At 40.2% G+C, this 14803-nt stretch overlaps 1 protein-coding gene across 3 annotated transcripts in view; it reads right to left on the bottom strand.

Moving 5' to 3' along the window:
* The window catches only part of MAP2K6 (mitogen-activated protein kinase kinase 6), a 127531-nt gene that overhangs the window by 19226 nt on the left and 93502 nt on the right, over positions 1-14803 (bottom strand). For all 3 annotated transcript variants that reach the window (XM_007524447.2, XM_060202654.1, XM_060202655.1), the window contains exons 3-10: positions 12462-12510; positions 11536-11649; positions 9437-9556; positions 7546-7662; positions 6813-6864; positions 4392-4519; positions 3154-3231; positions 859-998 (exon numbers count right to left, since the gene is read on the bottom strand). In XM_007524447.2, coding sequence (XP_007524509.1) covers positions 859-998; positions 3154-3231; positions 4392-4519; positions 6813-6864; positions 7546-7662; positions 9437-9556; positions 11536-11649; positions 12462-12510 — 798 coding nt within the window. The remainder of the gene's footprint in view (positions 1-858; positions 999-3153; positions 3232-4391; positions 4520-6812; positions 6865-7545; positions 7663-9436; positions 9557-11535; positions 11650-12461; positions 12511-14803) is intronic.

Raw genomic sequence — 14803 nt, 5'->3', positions numbered from 1 at the left:
CTTTCTAACATACCTCAGGGACAAGTATATTTACAGTTACCATGTCTCAGGCAGCCTACAAAAGACTAGAAATACTTTGTAAGACATCTAGGCATCTAGGTAACAAATTGAAGTCACTCCATGCCTCCTCCTCCTTTTTTAAAATTTATTTATAAAAAGGAAACACTGACAAAAACCATAGGATAAGAGGGGTACAACTCCACACAATTCCCACCACCAGATCTCCGTGTCCCACCCCCTCCCCTGATAGCTTTCCCATTCTCTATCCCTCTGGGAGTATGGACCCAGGGTCATTGCGGGATGCAGAAGGTGAAAGGTCTGGCTTCCGTAATTGCTTCCCTGCTGAACATGGACATTGACAGCATCTTCTAACACAATTTAATTCTTCGAATCTTAGATACTCTCCATCCCTAGTCCTCTGATGGACCCTGCCTTTCTTTTCATGTTCTAATCAACATCAGGTCGTTGACAGATCTCATAAATGAATTTCTCACTTCATGATGTTCCTTCTGTGGAATCACTTTCCCTCCGCTACATCCTTTGCTTTTAGAAATTACCTCACATGGCCTCAATTTAGGATTTATCTCCTTGGGAAATTCTATCTAAAACCGTGTGTGTGTGTGTGTGTGTGTGTGTGTGTTTCTATCACTAAGCCTGCCACACACTGTGCTGTAATTATTATTGATGAGACTATCCTACCTAACTTGGAGTTCAGTGAGGGCAGAGACTCAAGACATCAGTTTCTTTTAGAATAATTTGTGAAATGGATATATGCCTAATGGAATGAAACTGATGACGGAAATTCACGACAACACTTGTTCTTCCTTAATAGGAGGGTCTGGAAGATAGGGCTCTTACCACTTTGAGGTAAAGTCAACAAACTCTTCGGAGAACTTGTCTGCTGGGAGTTGTGGTGATGGCTCCTCTACAACTTGTTTAAGCTGCTGGAAAGGAGTCCCCCATGAATCATAAGGAAACCGAAGGATAGCCAACTCAATCTACAGGAGAGAAGAAAACAAAGGAGACCATAGCTTTTAACAGGGCTGTGTCTGTCCTGGGAGAATGAACAAGAAATGCAAAAGTGAGCCGCCCACCACTCCACACCTGCAGGGGGGGAAACGCTTCACAAGCCGTGAAGCAGGTCTGCTGGTTTCTACCTGTCTCTCTCCTTCTCTGCCTCCTCCTCCCCTCTCAGTTTCTCTCTGTCCCATCAAATAAGACTGAAAGAAATTTAAAAAAAAAAAAGGAAAATGGCCACCAGGAGTGACTGAAGATTCCTAGTACCAGCACTACTAAGCCCCAGCGATAACCCTGGCAGCAAAATATAATACAAAAGTAAAGCTAACATTAAAATTGGGGGAAAATAAATTGACGCTATGTAGCAACTCCTCACCAAGTTCCTGATGCTTGGGAGATTCAGATTTTACCTGAGGAGGGACAACAAGTTAAATCAGTCTAAAACTGGGTCTGCATTGAAACCCACTGCCATATGGGGTACAGTCGGGAGGCAGCAGTATTAAACTTTAGAGTATATAAACCAATAGGGTTTTCCAGGATTTTGAAAAGTGAATTTTGGCTTTTACAGAGCTGTGTATCTGCTGCCATCTGCAGGTCACTTCTTGGGATGGGAGAAAAAAGAAAATCTGAAAAACCTAGCACCAAATGACCAATCTTTTTTTTTTTTTTTTTTAGGACTTGAGGAAAGGCCGATTTACGTTACAAGGTTACTAGCTCATATGATTTTCTATACAGTGGTGTGAAATAACTCATTGGATTTAACCAGCTGCTGTGCCTGGAAACAGCCAGGCCCCCAGTGGATAATTCTAGACCTTGATGACATATAAAAATGTATGGCTATCAAAAACACAAACGAGATGATGATGATGATGATGATGATGATGATGATGATGATGATGATGATATTGCAGTAGGGTTATGCCTATGGAAAGAGTCCTTCTTGTTATTTTCTCTTTGGGATACTTAACAATATTTCTTTTTTTGCGCGCCGCCTGCACTAAACCTGCTGTGCTACTGCCAGCCTCCCAATTTTTCCTTTTTAAAAAAATCTCTCTCTCTCTCTTTCTCTCTCTCTCTCTCTCTCTATATATATATATATATATATATATATATATATATATATATATATAATCTTTTAATGAGAAAGAGACATACAGAGAGAAAAACCAGAGTACTGCTCAGCTCAGGCTTATGGTGGTGCAATAGGATGAACCCGGGGACTTTGGAGCCTCAGGTAAGAAAGTCTTTTGCATAACCACTATGCTATCTTCTCAGTCAAACAGTCTATATTTCTGTCATCAGTATACTTGGTAGTCTGTAGCCTATATCCTGGTTAACACAGCCATTTCATGGTCTTCAGAAGCATGTTAGCACATTGAGTCTCACATCTTGTCTTGTTAGAATAATCTGATTTTGGGGGTTGGGCAGTAGCTCAGCGGGTTAAGCGCATAAGGCGCAAGGTGCAAGGACCAGCATAAGGCTCATGGTTGGAACCCCCGGCTCCCCACCTGCAGGGGAGTCGCTTCACAGGCAGTAAAGCAGGTCAGGTGTCTATCTTTCTCTCCCCCTCTGTCTTCCTTTCCTCTCTCCATTTCTCTCTGTCCTATCCAACAACAAACCACATCAACAACAACAATAATAACCACAACAAGGCTACAACAACAAGGGCAACAAAAGGGGGGAAAATGGCTTCTAGGAGCAGTGGATTCACGGTGCAGGCACCAAGCCCAGCAATAACCCTGGAGGCAAACAACAACAACAACAACAACAAAAGAATAATCTGATTTTAAACTGTAAGGAAAGCTATCAAGGTCTTCTAATTTTGTAGGTAAGGGCAATATAACAGTGTGTGTGTGTGTGTGTGTGTGTGTGTGTGTGTGTGTGTGTGTGTGTGTGTGAATATCAGTTACTCAGTTGCCTACAGATAAAGAGGAAAAAGGGGTTTTGCCCAGTCCTAATTCAGTATGCCCACGGAATCATTCTGCAAACTAACAGCTATCAAAATCTCCTGTTATCTCAGGTAGGGAAAAAATATGAAGATCAGCACTAAGGGCGTCTGCCTCTCGGTTTCAAAGTTTACCCCTCTTCAGCATCAGGCCCAGAACCATGTGGTTCACCGTGTTTGTGATACACTACCATTGTGATGCCCAGGCTCCAAATGTCAGACTTTACACTGTATCCTTTCTGGTTGAGCTCCGGGTTTATTCTTTCAGGCTGGAAAGGAGATAGAAAACGACAATACAACAACTGAGATGTCATTCTTTACCTAGCAGTCTCCAGAGGTGGGAGTGGCACCAGCTGTCAAGTGTGCCATTTGAAGCTAGCAGCATGCCTCCCAGACCAAGGAAGTTTACCAACAGCAATAAGCATCAAACATCTTCCCGTCATGCTACATTCATCTTTTCTCAGACAGAAATCAGTGTCCTCACCATTAAAAAAAAAAAAAATTCAGGTTTTCTTTATGAATAGGAAAAACATAACAAAGCTATTTTGTCAATCTTTGTTTAAAACATCAAAGGTCTAAAACTCAAGAAAAAGTAACAATAGGAGTAATTGAACAGGTAATAATAGTCCTAAAACTTTTAGTTTAACATACAAACTGACAGCTTTTCAATACCAAACACAAGCCGAATAATTTTTGGTGACTTTTCGAGTAAATGAAAGAATATTTAACAACATTTTAATTTACTATCTAGTTCCCAGAAGTTATTATTTTTTTTGTGATTTACTACAGCCCATAACTTACTGGACTCTGGTACTGATGTTTGATTTACTGTTCTATTAGTTACTTAATTAGGATGAATAATTCATAGTTTTTTCCTGATGAATGACCTAATTTTTATGCTAATCATAATATTCCAAGTCTTGAATGTTTTCTAAAGTATCTTACCTAATGGAGTTATTAAATATGTGTATAATTATAGTCTTATAAAAATTTTTAATGGAATACTATATATCCCTTAAGTGAAAGAGAGTCAATCTCTCTACCACAGACAATGGATCTTCACAGCCATGCTTTCAGGATTAAGTTGATCTGTTTGAGTAACTTAAATGACAGTTACTGTTCTCTCTTCAACAACAACAATGAATAACACACCACTGCAGCTCCATCTGTAAGAAAATTGTGTGAGCATTTGTATTCCATGCCTATTTTTAAAAAATAATATACCTCTTATTTGATTTTTCCAAAAACAGATATGAAACCAGTGACTAAAGAAATCAGAAGAAAATGCTTAAGAAAAAAAAAAAGAGACACATTTTCCATACTACGGACATTTGAGTTTTCCTCAGTGATCATCTATTTCTTATTTCTTTTTTGGCAAGGTTTAGCCGGACTGACCGCCTCAGAAGCCACCCCCAGTTGCTGTACTTACTGCCATGTACGGTTTACATCCTGCATCGATTGTTTTAGCAACAGAATCTACCAGGTAGCCACTGATACCAAAATCACACATCTTCACTTGGCCCAGAGTATTGATCAGCACATTGGAAGGCTTAACATCTAAAAGCAAGAACAACCACATCATTCCAACCTTTCAAAGATTCATTTCTCTACCACCAGAGGGCCAGAAACCTCCATTCTTTCCTTAGGAAGCCTTGTATACCAGTAACTGCCAGCTGGTGCTCAGAGTTGCAGGCTTCCTGCTTTCTTACTACTTTCAACTGGATTTTTTTTTTTTTTCAATTGCTAGGGCTTCATGCCTACACAATGTATCCGCTGCTTCCAGTGGCCTTTTGTTTTTTTTTTCCTTCCCCTTTGATAGAACAGAGAGAAATTGAAAGGGAAGCGGGGAGAGACAGGGGAAGAGAGAAAGACAGGCTGTTTCACCACTCCTAGAGCTTGCCCCCTGCAGATGAGGACCAGGCGCATGAACTCGGGTCCCTGCACATGTTAGTGTGTGCACCCAACCTGGTATACCGCCGCCTGGCCACTTAACTTGATTTTCTATTTTACATGTTGTCCTTTTTACAGAATTATGCACCCATGAATGGAAAGAACCATTCCTTCTATTTAATTTGTCACATTCACTGCTCCCATAAACACAGTACATACTTAAAAGCTATTGCTAAGTCAAATGCCCAGGTCCATGCAAAATTTATGCCCCACTTATTCATGTTTAAAGAAATTAAAATGGAAAAAGAAAAAAGAAAAAAAAAAAACACTTTTCTCAAACGCACTACTTGGCAATGAAAAAGCACAATTCACCAAAGTCTAGAACATTTTTTAAACTTCCAGTTTCACAGATGATAAAGATATTTATGAAAGGCTGACAGGTCTTTACTAGTAAAGTTTGATAAAGAGAGTTAAACAGAATTTATTTCAGAAATGTAATAATGAATTAAGATAGTACAAATGAATTAATGAAATGTATTCTCAGGGGGGGGGGGGGTGGGCAGTGGTGCACCAGATTAAGCGCACATAGTAAGAAGTGCAAGGATCTGCCCAAGAATCCTGGTTCGAGCCCCCGGCTCCCCACCTGTAGGGGTACCACTTCACAAGCAGTGAAGCAGGTGTGCAAGTGTCTCTCTCCCTCTCTATCTCTCCCTCCACTCTCACTTTCTCTCTATTCTATCCAATAAAATTAGAAAATGGCCGCCTGGAGCAGTGGATTCATAATGAGCCCCAGTGATAACACTGGAAGCAAACAGAAAGAAAGAGAGAAAGAAAGGAAGTAAGAAAGAGAGAGGGAGGGGGAGGAGGAGGGAAGGGAAGGGAAGGGAAGGGAAGGGAAGGGAAGGGAAGGGAAGGGAAGGGAAGGGAAGGGAAGGGAAGGGAAGGGAAGGGCAAAGAGAAGAAAGGTAGCTCACAGAGCAGACCTAGCTCGAGGACCTGAGTCAGAGCCCGGGACCATATGGGAGCTGCGTGAATGGCGGAAGGTTCTGTGCTATGATTCCTCTCCTTTTCTTTCTACCTTGTTCCTGTTGCCTCTTTCTCTATGTGAGGCTAAAAAAAGAAGAAGAAAAAGGGGGGGAAATCCAGACTAAGACTCTTACATAGTCAAAAAATGTTTCCTCATAGGAAATAAAGAACAGCTGTATAGGTATCAGAACCATAGAAGCTTCCTTTTTTTTTTTTTAACTGTGGACACCTATTTCTGATAAAAATGTCTTCAAATATCAAAATAATGCAAGAAATCTCTTATCCTATAAATAACATATATATATATTTAGAATTTTTTAAAAAATATTTATTTATTTCCTTGTGTTGCCCTTGTTGTTTTTTATTGTTGTAGTCATTATTGTTTTGTTGTTGTCGTCGTTGTTGGATGGGACAGAGAGAAATGGAGAGAGGAGGGGAAGACAGAGAGGGCGAGAGAAAGACAGACACCTGCAGACCTGCTTCACCGCCTCTGAAGCGATTCCCCTGCAGGTGGGGAGCCGGGGGCTTATGCCAGTCCTTGCACTTCGGGCCATGTGTGCTTAACCTTCTGAGCCACTGTCCCCCAGCCCCTATGATGTCGCTTATTTAATAAGCTCCCAGGTGACAGGTTATATGAAAAGAACTTTTATGCTACTCTCTACAATTCTCAAAGGGTCAGTCTATAGCTCTGCCTGGTAATAAGCATTTTATTTTCAATTTAGATACAATATAGAGTCTTTGTCTTCTGTGTCCTCATGGAAACAAGCAAAGAAACAGCTGCTTACATTATTTGCTATACAGTCCAAAAGGAAAGCCCAAAACTAGTTTCATTCATTGTGGGGGGTGGGTGGGAGGGATGGCCTCTAAGTAAAATAATAATAATAATAATAATTTTATAAAAAGGTATAGCCAGGAGAGTTTCAGGGATGCTTACCTCGATGAATGACAGAGAGCTTACTATGTAAATGTTCTAACGCTTTTACAATCTGCAAAAGAAACAAAACACAGACTTATTTCCCCCACCACTGGAAAAAAAAAGCAGAATATTAAGTATATTCAGTTTTATTATTGCTGGCTTAAGGCACACGTTGAGGTATTTTCTCAAATAGCATAATCCTCTCCAGGAATATACACCAGTTGCACTTCCCCCCACTGGAGAGGACTATATTCTGTAATTGAAAAGGCTATTTCCCTCATCTAGGTGAGTTTTTATTTGGCTTCCAGCATTCTTTTCTCTCCAACCTCTTGAGGCTTCATATCTACTAAACAAGCAACTCTTTTTCCACATCTTTATCTTCTAATTTGGCACCTATCAGGCCTACAAAAGTATTTTAAAATATTTTTTTTTAAAAAAGTAAAATAATATTCTAGTACAGACACCAGGAATGAGGTCATAATCGATGAATGCCTTGCTTGGATGTATTTTAACTTACAGAGTTTACCAAGCCAAGCCAGTGGTCAAACTTCCTCCATACTGCTCAGAAAGGAAAGCATTCATTTTTTTATTTTATCCCGTTTATATAAAGATGCACTAATGCAATCAACATATATTGGGTTGGAGCTTGGGTCATGATAGTGTTTCTTCATACTGAGAATACAACATACACATGCAAAGCCTAGAATTTTCTTTCACATTCTCCTGATAGGGAGATTCATAAAGTTCTCACCGAGACTGCTATTTTCCCTAAAATGTCTTCTGGAATAGTTTGGCCTTTATCGATCACTTGCTTGTAGAATTTATCTAGAGACGTGTCCATGATCTCCATGCAGATCCAAACATCACCCTGGAGACCAGTTGATTGAGGGATTAGTTAGAGAAGACAGAAAGAGATAGGGGGCAGAACACAGTTGATATCTTGCTGGGGCCATGGTGGTGCACCTAACCAGTGCACACATTACAGTGCATACGGACACAGATTCAAGTTTCTGGTCCCCACCGTCGGGAGGAAAGCTTCACGAGCAGTGGAGCAGGGCTCCAGGTGTCTCTCTCCCTTTCACAGTTTCTCAATTTCTCCACTCTCAATTTCTGTCTCTAATAATAAATAAACAAAAGAAAAAAAAAAAAGGACTGTACCCTGCTTCCCTTGTAGAACTCAGTGGAATTTATAAGTAAACAAGACTATACCCAAAGAAAACATTAAAAGTCAAGAAAAACCTGACTGTAATCATCTAGTCCCAAAACTAAATTCTAGTAACCATAACAACAACGAAAATCCCAGAAACCCAAGCCCTTGACATAACTGGCCCCAATAGGTTTATTGGGTTGTTGGAAAATATCTATTTGGGGGATGGGGGGGAGGTAGTGGCACATCCCAGTAAGCACACATAGTACTAAGCACAAGGACCCACTCACTCAAAGGTCTGGGTTCCAGTCCGTGTTCCCCACCTGCAGGGGAGTCACTTCACAAGCAGTGAAGCAGGTCTGCAGGTGCCTGTCTTTCTCTCCCCCTCTCTATACCCTCTCCTCTCTCAGTTTCTCTCTGTCCTATCTAACAAAATGGAATAAATGACAGCCAGGGGCAACAGATTCATAGTACTGGCACCAAACCCCAGTAGTAACCCTAAAGGAAAAAAAGAAAAAAAAAAAAAAGAAAAAAAAGACCTACTTTTTTTCTGTTTTCCAGTGCAAAAATGCATCATGACTTTCCCAACAACCCAACAGATAAGTACCCCATGTCTGATATTCCATAATGTGGTGATATTTAACAAAATAAAACAGCCTTAAGAGAGAAATGTGGGAGTCAGGTGGTAGCACAGCGGGGTAAGTGCATGTAGCGCAAAGCTCAAGGACCTGTGGAAGAATCTTGGTTCGAGCCCCTAGCTCCCCACCTGCAGGGGAGTCGCTTCATAGGCGGTGAAGCAGGTCTGCAGGTGTCTATCTTTCTCTCCCCCTCTCTGTCTTCCCCTCCTCTCTCCATTTCTCTCTGTCCTGTCCAACAACGATGACAGCAATAACAACAACAATAACTACAACAATAAAACAAGGACAACAAAAGAGAATAAATAAATAAATATGGGGGGAGATCCGCTTCTAAGATGTCCCACCAGCACACAGGGAACCAGTTCATAACGAGAGAGAGTCCCACCCCCACAAAATAAATGGTGTCCACCATAGAAGATTCCTCCCCCCCAAATTTTTTTTTAAAAAGAGAGAGTAATGCAATATTGTAATCTACAGGATGATTAAAGTGAAAAGTAGAAACAGAGCAGAGAAGTAGAGAGGTAAACATAAGCCTAGCTTGTATGTAAGGCTTCATGAAGATTATATTCGTAATATTTCAGACCTCGCGGCATCTACCCAATCCATCTGCAGACAACTGACACAGTTCTGCCAAAGAGACAAACCAAAACAGAAAATAGAATGGAAGACATAACATTTTTTTAAAAAAAGCAAAATGCACTAGAAAATATTATCATTTCAAGTCAATTCTGCATCAGGGCTTATCATTAACACAAATAGAAAAGTCTTATGTTCCATTGTACATGGCATGTTTGTAACCAGAGAAACTTCTTGTATGTGAGTCTTTTCCTTGGAGTTTGAAGCAAAGGATTACCTACCTCCCGAAAGAGTGCACCATAAAAGGTGACTGTAAAAAGACAATCAACTGTCCTCATGGAAATATCCAAATCCATTAGTAGCCTTTTCTGTTCCTGGCTATTTACTGTGGCCCGGATCCGCTGAATAGGAAGGCATGGAAAGATTTATGGTTACTACTCTGAGGATAAGTCAATTCATAAGGAACCACAAAGAGCTCCTTCCAAAAACAGTACATAAATTTCACAGCACAGCATCTGGCAAAAAAAAAAAAAAAAAAATCTTTTGACTATCGAACCTAAATGATCGGCTCTTTGTAAGAATGAAGATTAAGGAAGACAGAAATAAACTGATGGGGGTCAGGTGGTAGTGCAGCAGGTTAAGTGCACGGGGTGCAAAGCGCAAGGACTGGCACAAGGATCCCGATTCAAGTCCCCGGCTCCCCACCTGTAGGGGAGTCACTTCAGAGGCGGTGAAGCAGGTCTGCAGGTGTCTTTCTCTCCCCCTCTCTGTCTTCCCCTCCTCTCTCTATTTCTCTCTGTCCTATCCAACAACAATGACATCAACAACAACAATAACTACAACAATAAAACAACAAGGTCAACAAAAGGGGGGAAAATGGCCTCCAGGAGCAGTGGATTCATGATGCAGGCACCGAGCCCCAACAATAACCCTGGAGGCAAAAAAAAAAAAAAAAAGAAAGAAAGAGAGCAGATGTTTAGGGATGTTTGTAGGGGTTATAACAGTTATCTGGTTGATTGCATTATGTCTGTTCAGTATAAAGAAGTCACAGTATAAATTATTTTGTGGCTGATTGGGAATCCTACAAAAAATAAAAGGGAAAAAAAGTCTTGGGAACAAACAGTGTTTTGACTAAACAGTAAATGTAAGAGAATTGGTGTGGCTATAATAAATAAAAGAAAAATCTAACTGAAATTTAGAAACTACGTTCTTATCCCAGTGCTTCGGAGAGAGAAGAGAAACCTACCACCCCAGAAAAATACAGACTTATATAAGCATGACTCAGTCATAAAATGACAGCTAAGATCTAATGCCTGTATACTTTCACTTTTTTCTTCTTCTTTTTTTTTTTTTTTTTTTTGCCTACTTAGCAAAGTCTGTAAAAGAAGAAGCTGAAAATATGCAAAGGTAAAGAATAGCATCTCCACTTTCCAAAACACAGAAGCCCAAGTCATTTGACCATATAATACACATTTCTAACAATAGCCAAAAATCTACTAGCTTATTTAGAGGAGGTAACTCTCCAGGGTCTCTTCTTCCAACATCTCCTCAAGAAATATATAATTATCACTTAATATATACATATATGTGGCTTTATTCTAAATTTCTGTAGCTAGCTCAAAAATAATGCAAATATCTTTTTCTTCACAAATGGAGAGACTTAAAAAAAAAAAAAAAAGCAAGCTGCACTAGGAAGCATGAGCATCTCCTTCAGTACTACTTTTTTGATTTTCAAGAACATTTATTTAAAGGTAGGAGAGTCTGGAGTAAATGAAATTTTGAGAATGATAGGCAAAGGGAATACATGACATTGCACTGGCTTCTGGTTTAACCATCAGCACAACAAAAGTAAAATCAACTTTGAGATGACTGAGGTGACTTTAATTTAGATCTGTATTATATAATAACAGAAGCTCTTTAGTATGCTACTGATGTTGGCGTTGTATTAACGACTACAAGGAGAGCCATCGAAATAGCTCGTTGTGAGAGTGTCTTGCTTTGCCATGTACATGATCCAGGTTTGAGCCTGGCCCCATCACACTGAAAGAAACTTTGGTTGCTGTGTGATCTCTTTCACTCACACTCTCTGTCTCTTTGTTTCTCTGTCTCTCTCTCTCTCTCTGCCTCTCTATATCTAATAAAAAAAAAAAAAAAGCAAAAGGAAAATGGGTAAGTAAATACAATTTGCAGTTTCAAAAATTAGCAAATTATACCAAGGAAACATGCTTCATTTATTTGGAGAGACATCAGCGTTCACTGAAAACATTTTCTGTTTCGTCTCACTTAGGTTATTTAGCTTCTATGAAGGTGTTGATTTGCAATGGAGATGGTCACGGCCATGACTGGAGGTACCAGATCTCCACGTGGTTATCAACTCTACCTTCACTGCCATTATCTGCCCACTGGGCACGTGTCGCATCTTCTCCACGACGCCGTATGCACCTCGGCCCAGTTCCACTATAGGTTCCAGATCATCCGCCTTTACCTCGAAGTTCTGTAAGAGGGAACCAGTAATAATGCATTAGCAAAGAGAAAAGCATACTGGAAATGGTTTCTGTTGTTGTTATTATTATTATGGATTGATTTAATAATGATCGACAAGACCGTAAGATAACAGGGGTACAATTCCACGAAATTCCCACCACCAGAATTCCATCTCCCATCCCCTCCACTGGAACCTTCCCTATTCTTTATCCCTCTGGAAGTATGGACCCAGGATCACTATGCGGTGCAGAAGGTGGACAATTTGGCTTTTGTAACTGCTTCTCCGCTGGACATGGATGTTGGCAGGTGGAGCCATAATCCCAGCCTGTCCCTTTCTTTTCCTAATCGGCCAGGGCTTTGGACAGGTGAAGATCTCTGGCCCATAACCAGCTGTGCTAGCAGGTCTTCCAAGAAGCCACCGGGAGAAGTGTCTTCTCTTCATGTTTAGAATCCCACAGCATGCCACCTCCTGACAGGTAATGCAGAGACTCGATTCACCTTCCAAGTTGTTTAGTAAAAGGAACACTCTAGTCCCCTTAATTGCATTGCAGTTCATTTGTTGACTGGTGGCAGCTAGATCTATGCATGGACTTTGAGAAGTACCCTCCCCCCAAGAAAAAAAAAATCACCTACTCTCCTCACCCTCACTGAGATCACAATAGTCTGATTACAATCTGACATTCAGTTAAAGACTCCACATACCATTTCTGCTTGGAGTCACACTTTTTTGACCAACTCCCTGGCAACATTTTACAGAAAATACATTTTCCAACGGTCAATCAAAAGAGATAGCTATTAACCTGCAGATAAGTGTTACCTCACCTGGTTTCCGATCGAAATGCAAGCTTTGGAATCTAAATCTCGAGGTGGCCTAGAAAGAAAAAGTGGGGAGGGGATAAAGATGAAATATTTCATGAAACATATCCTTCACAAATCAGATGAATCTGGAGAAAGGTATCTTTAGGAATAAGTTCAGAAGTGAAATAAAGCATAATGGAGTGTTCATAGTGTGGATATTGGAAGAAAACATTTCTAGGCTGAAAATTATGCCTTTGAGCTGCTATTTCTTCTCTAACATGAGAATAACAGTATACCTAACTTTTTTTTTTGGAGTAAGTGTAAATACTAAGTGAGATAGTCCAAGTAAAGGAATAAACAAGAAAGTAAAAAAACAGAATGTCGAGGGGCATGGTGGTAACCGGCAGTTTAAGCGCACGTGGCATGAAGTGCAAGGACCTGCACAAGGATCCTAATTCGAGCCCCTGGCAGGGAGGTTGCTTCAAAAACAGTGAAGCAATTCTGAAAGTGTCTTTCTCTTCCTCTCTCTGTATTCCCTTCCTCTCTGTCCTTTACAACAACAACAGCAATAACAATAATGACAACAACAAGGGCAAAAAAATGGATAAAAATGACCTCCAGGAGCAGTTTGGGGTTTGTAGTGCAGATACCAAGCCCCAGCAATAACCCTGGAAGCAAAAACAAACAAACAAACAAACAAGAATGCTTGACAAACAATAAATATCCACTAAATATGAGTCCTATGTACATAACCAATAAATAATTATACAATTTTAATAAGTCCCAAACTTATCCTCTCATGCAAGATTATCAATAAACCTTTCTACATTTCTCATAATTATCATACAAAATTAAAAACAGATAACTGATACATGGCTAAACTAAATCATAAACCTCATAAAAATTCCAGATATGTGAAATCCCTGTCTCCTTGGATGTAAAAAAAAAAAAAGGCCTGCAGAAGTCAAAGATCAAAACCACTTCTACGTGCTGTCCATACACCACCCCGGTGTCATTTCAGCAGCCAATGCTCTGCTGACTTTGCCTAAGAGAGAGCACATAATCTCCTTTATACGTATAATAAGTTCTCCTTTCATGTTGTTGCCAGATTCCTGGAAACTGACTCCATGACAGATAGAATGAACTGAGACCCACCAGTACTGTCTTCTCATTCATCATAGGCCATAGACTGGAATGGTTTTGTTTCGGCTTTCTCCTCATTACTGTTCTAATGAAATGACGATGAACAAGGCATAAACTGAGGACCCGCTGCATTTACGACTTCACTGCTAAGATGGATTAGTGGATATAAAGCTCTTTAGGAGACAGATAGATGTCTGACTTGCAGTATACACTTCATCAGGAGTCTAGCAAAGCCTTTTCTTTCTTTAATTTAATTTTATTTATTCATGAGAAAAATAGGAGGAGAGAGAAAGAACCAGATATCACTCTGGTACATGTGTTGCTGGGGATTGAACTCAGGACCTCATGGTTGAGAGGCTAATGCTTTAACTGCACGACCTTCCAGACCACGCAAAGCCTTTTCTTAAAACAAGTACACCAAAAAGTGACATGATAAAAGTAAAGAATGGCAGGAAATGTCGTGCTAATATCATCAGGCAATGCAGCTACTAGAGATTAAAGACAAAAAAAAAAAATCTTAGTGTTGGTAAAACAGGTTCATCAAAGACGCAGAAACTTCAGAAATGTCTCCCTCCCTGCAAGGACATTTATTTCATGGCAGAATAGTTTCTAGAAAAGTAAAAAAGGGAATGGAAAGAAGGGACTACTCAAGGAAGAGAGAAAATATAGAGTTGCCGATGATAATTTTCCAACCCAAATATAGGATGGTTCTACCACTTGTGCTAAAATTAAAATAAATATAAAGAAGCAGGGAGACAGGAGCAATGTACACACAGGCATAAGCACGGACTCAAAGTGGCGATGGTAAGTTCTTGCTTCAAACACGTGAGACGCATAGAGTTTTTAAAGGAAGGTTTTGATACTACTTTAAAATGAGGCATCGGGAGGAAAATAAAGGAAACACAGATTTAAAAAAAAAGGGGCTGGGTGGTGGCACATCTGGCTAAGTACACATAGTATGAAGCACAAGGACCCACTCAAGGATCCTGGTTCCAGCCCCGGCTCCCCACCTGCAGGGGAGTCACTTCCCAGGCGGTGAAGCAGGTCTGCAGGTGTCTGTCTTTCTCTCCCCACTCTGTCTTCCCCTCCCCTCTCAATTTCTCTCTTATCCATCATAAAAAAAAAAAAGGCCTCAGGAGTAGTGGATTAGTGGTGCAGGCACCAAGCCCCAGTGATAACCCTGGAGGCAAAATAAAATTTAGACTTTTAAAATATATATATTG

The sequence above is a fragment of the Erinaceus europaeus genome, chromosome 12, assembly GCF_950295315.1.
Source record: "Erinaceus europaeus chromosome 12, mEriEur2.1, whole genome shotgun sequence".
NCBI classification, from domain to species: Eukaryota; Metazoa; Chordata; class Mammalia; order Eulipotyphla; family Erinaceidae; genus Erinaceus; species Erinaceus europaeus.
Note: the sequence above shows the minus strand (reverse complement) of the source record. Positions and strands in the feature narration are given on the sequence as shown.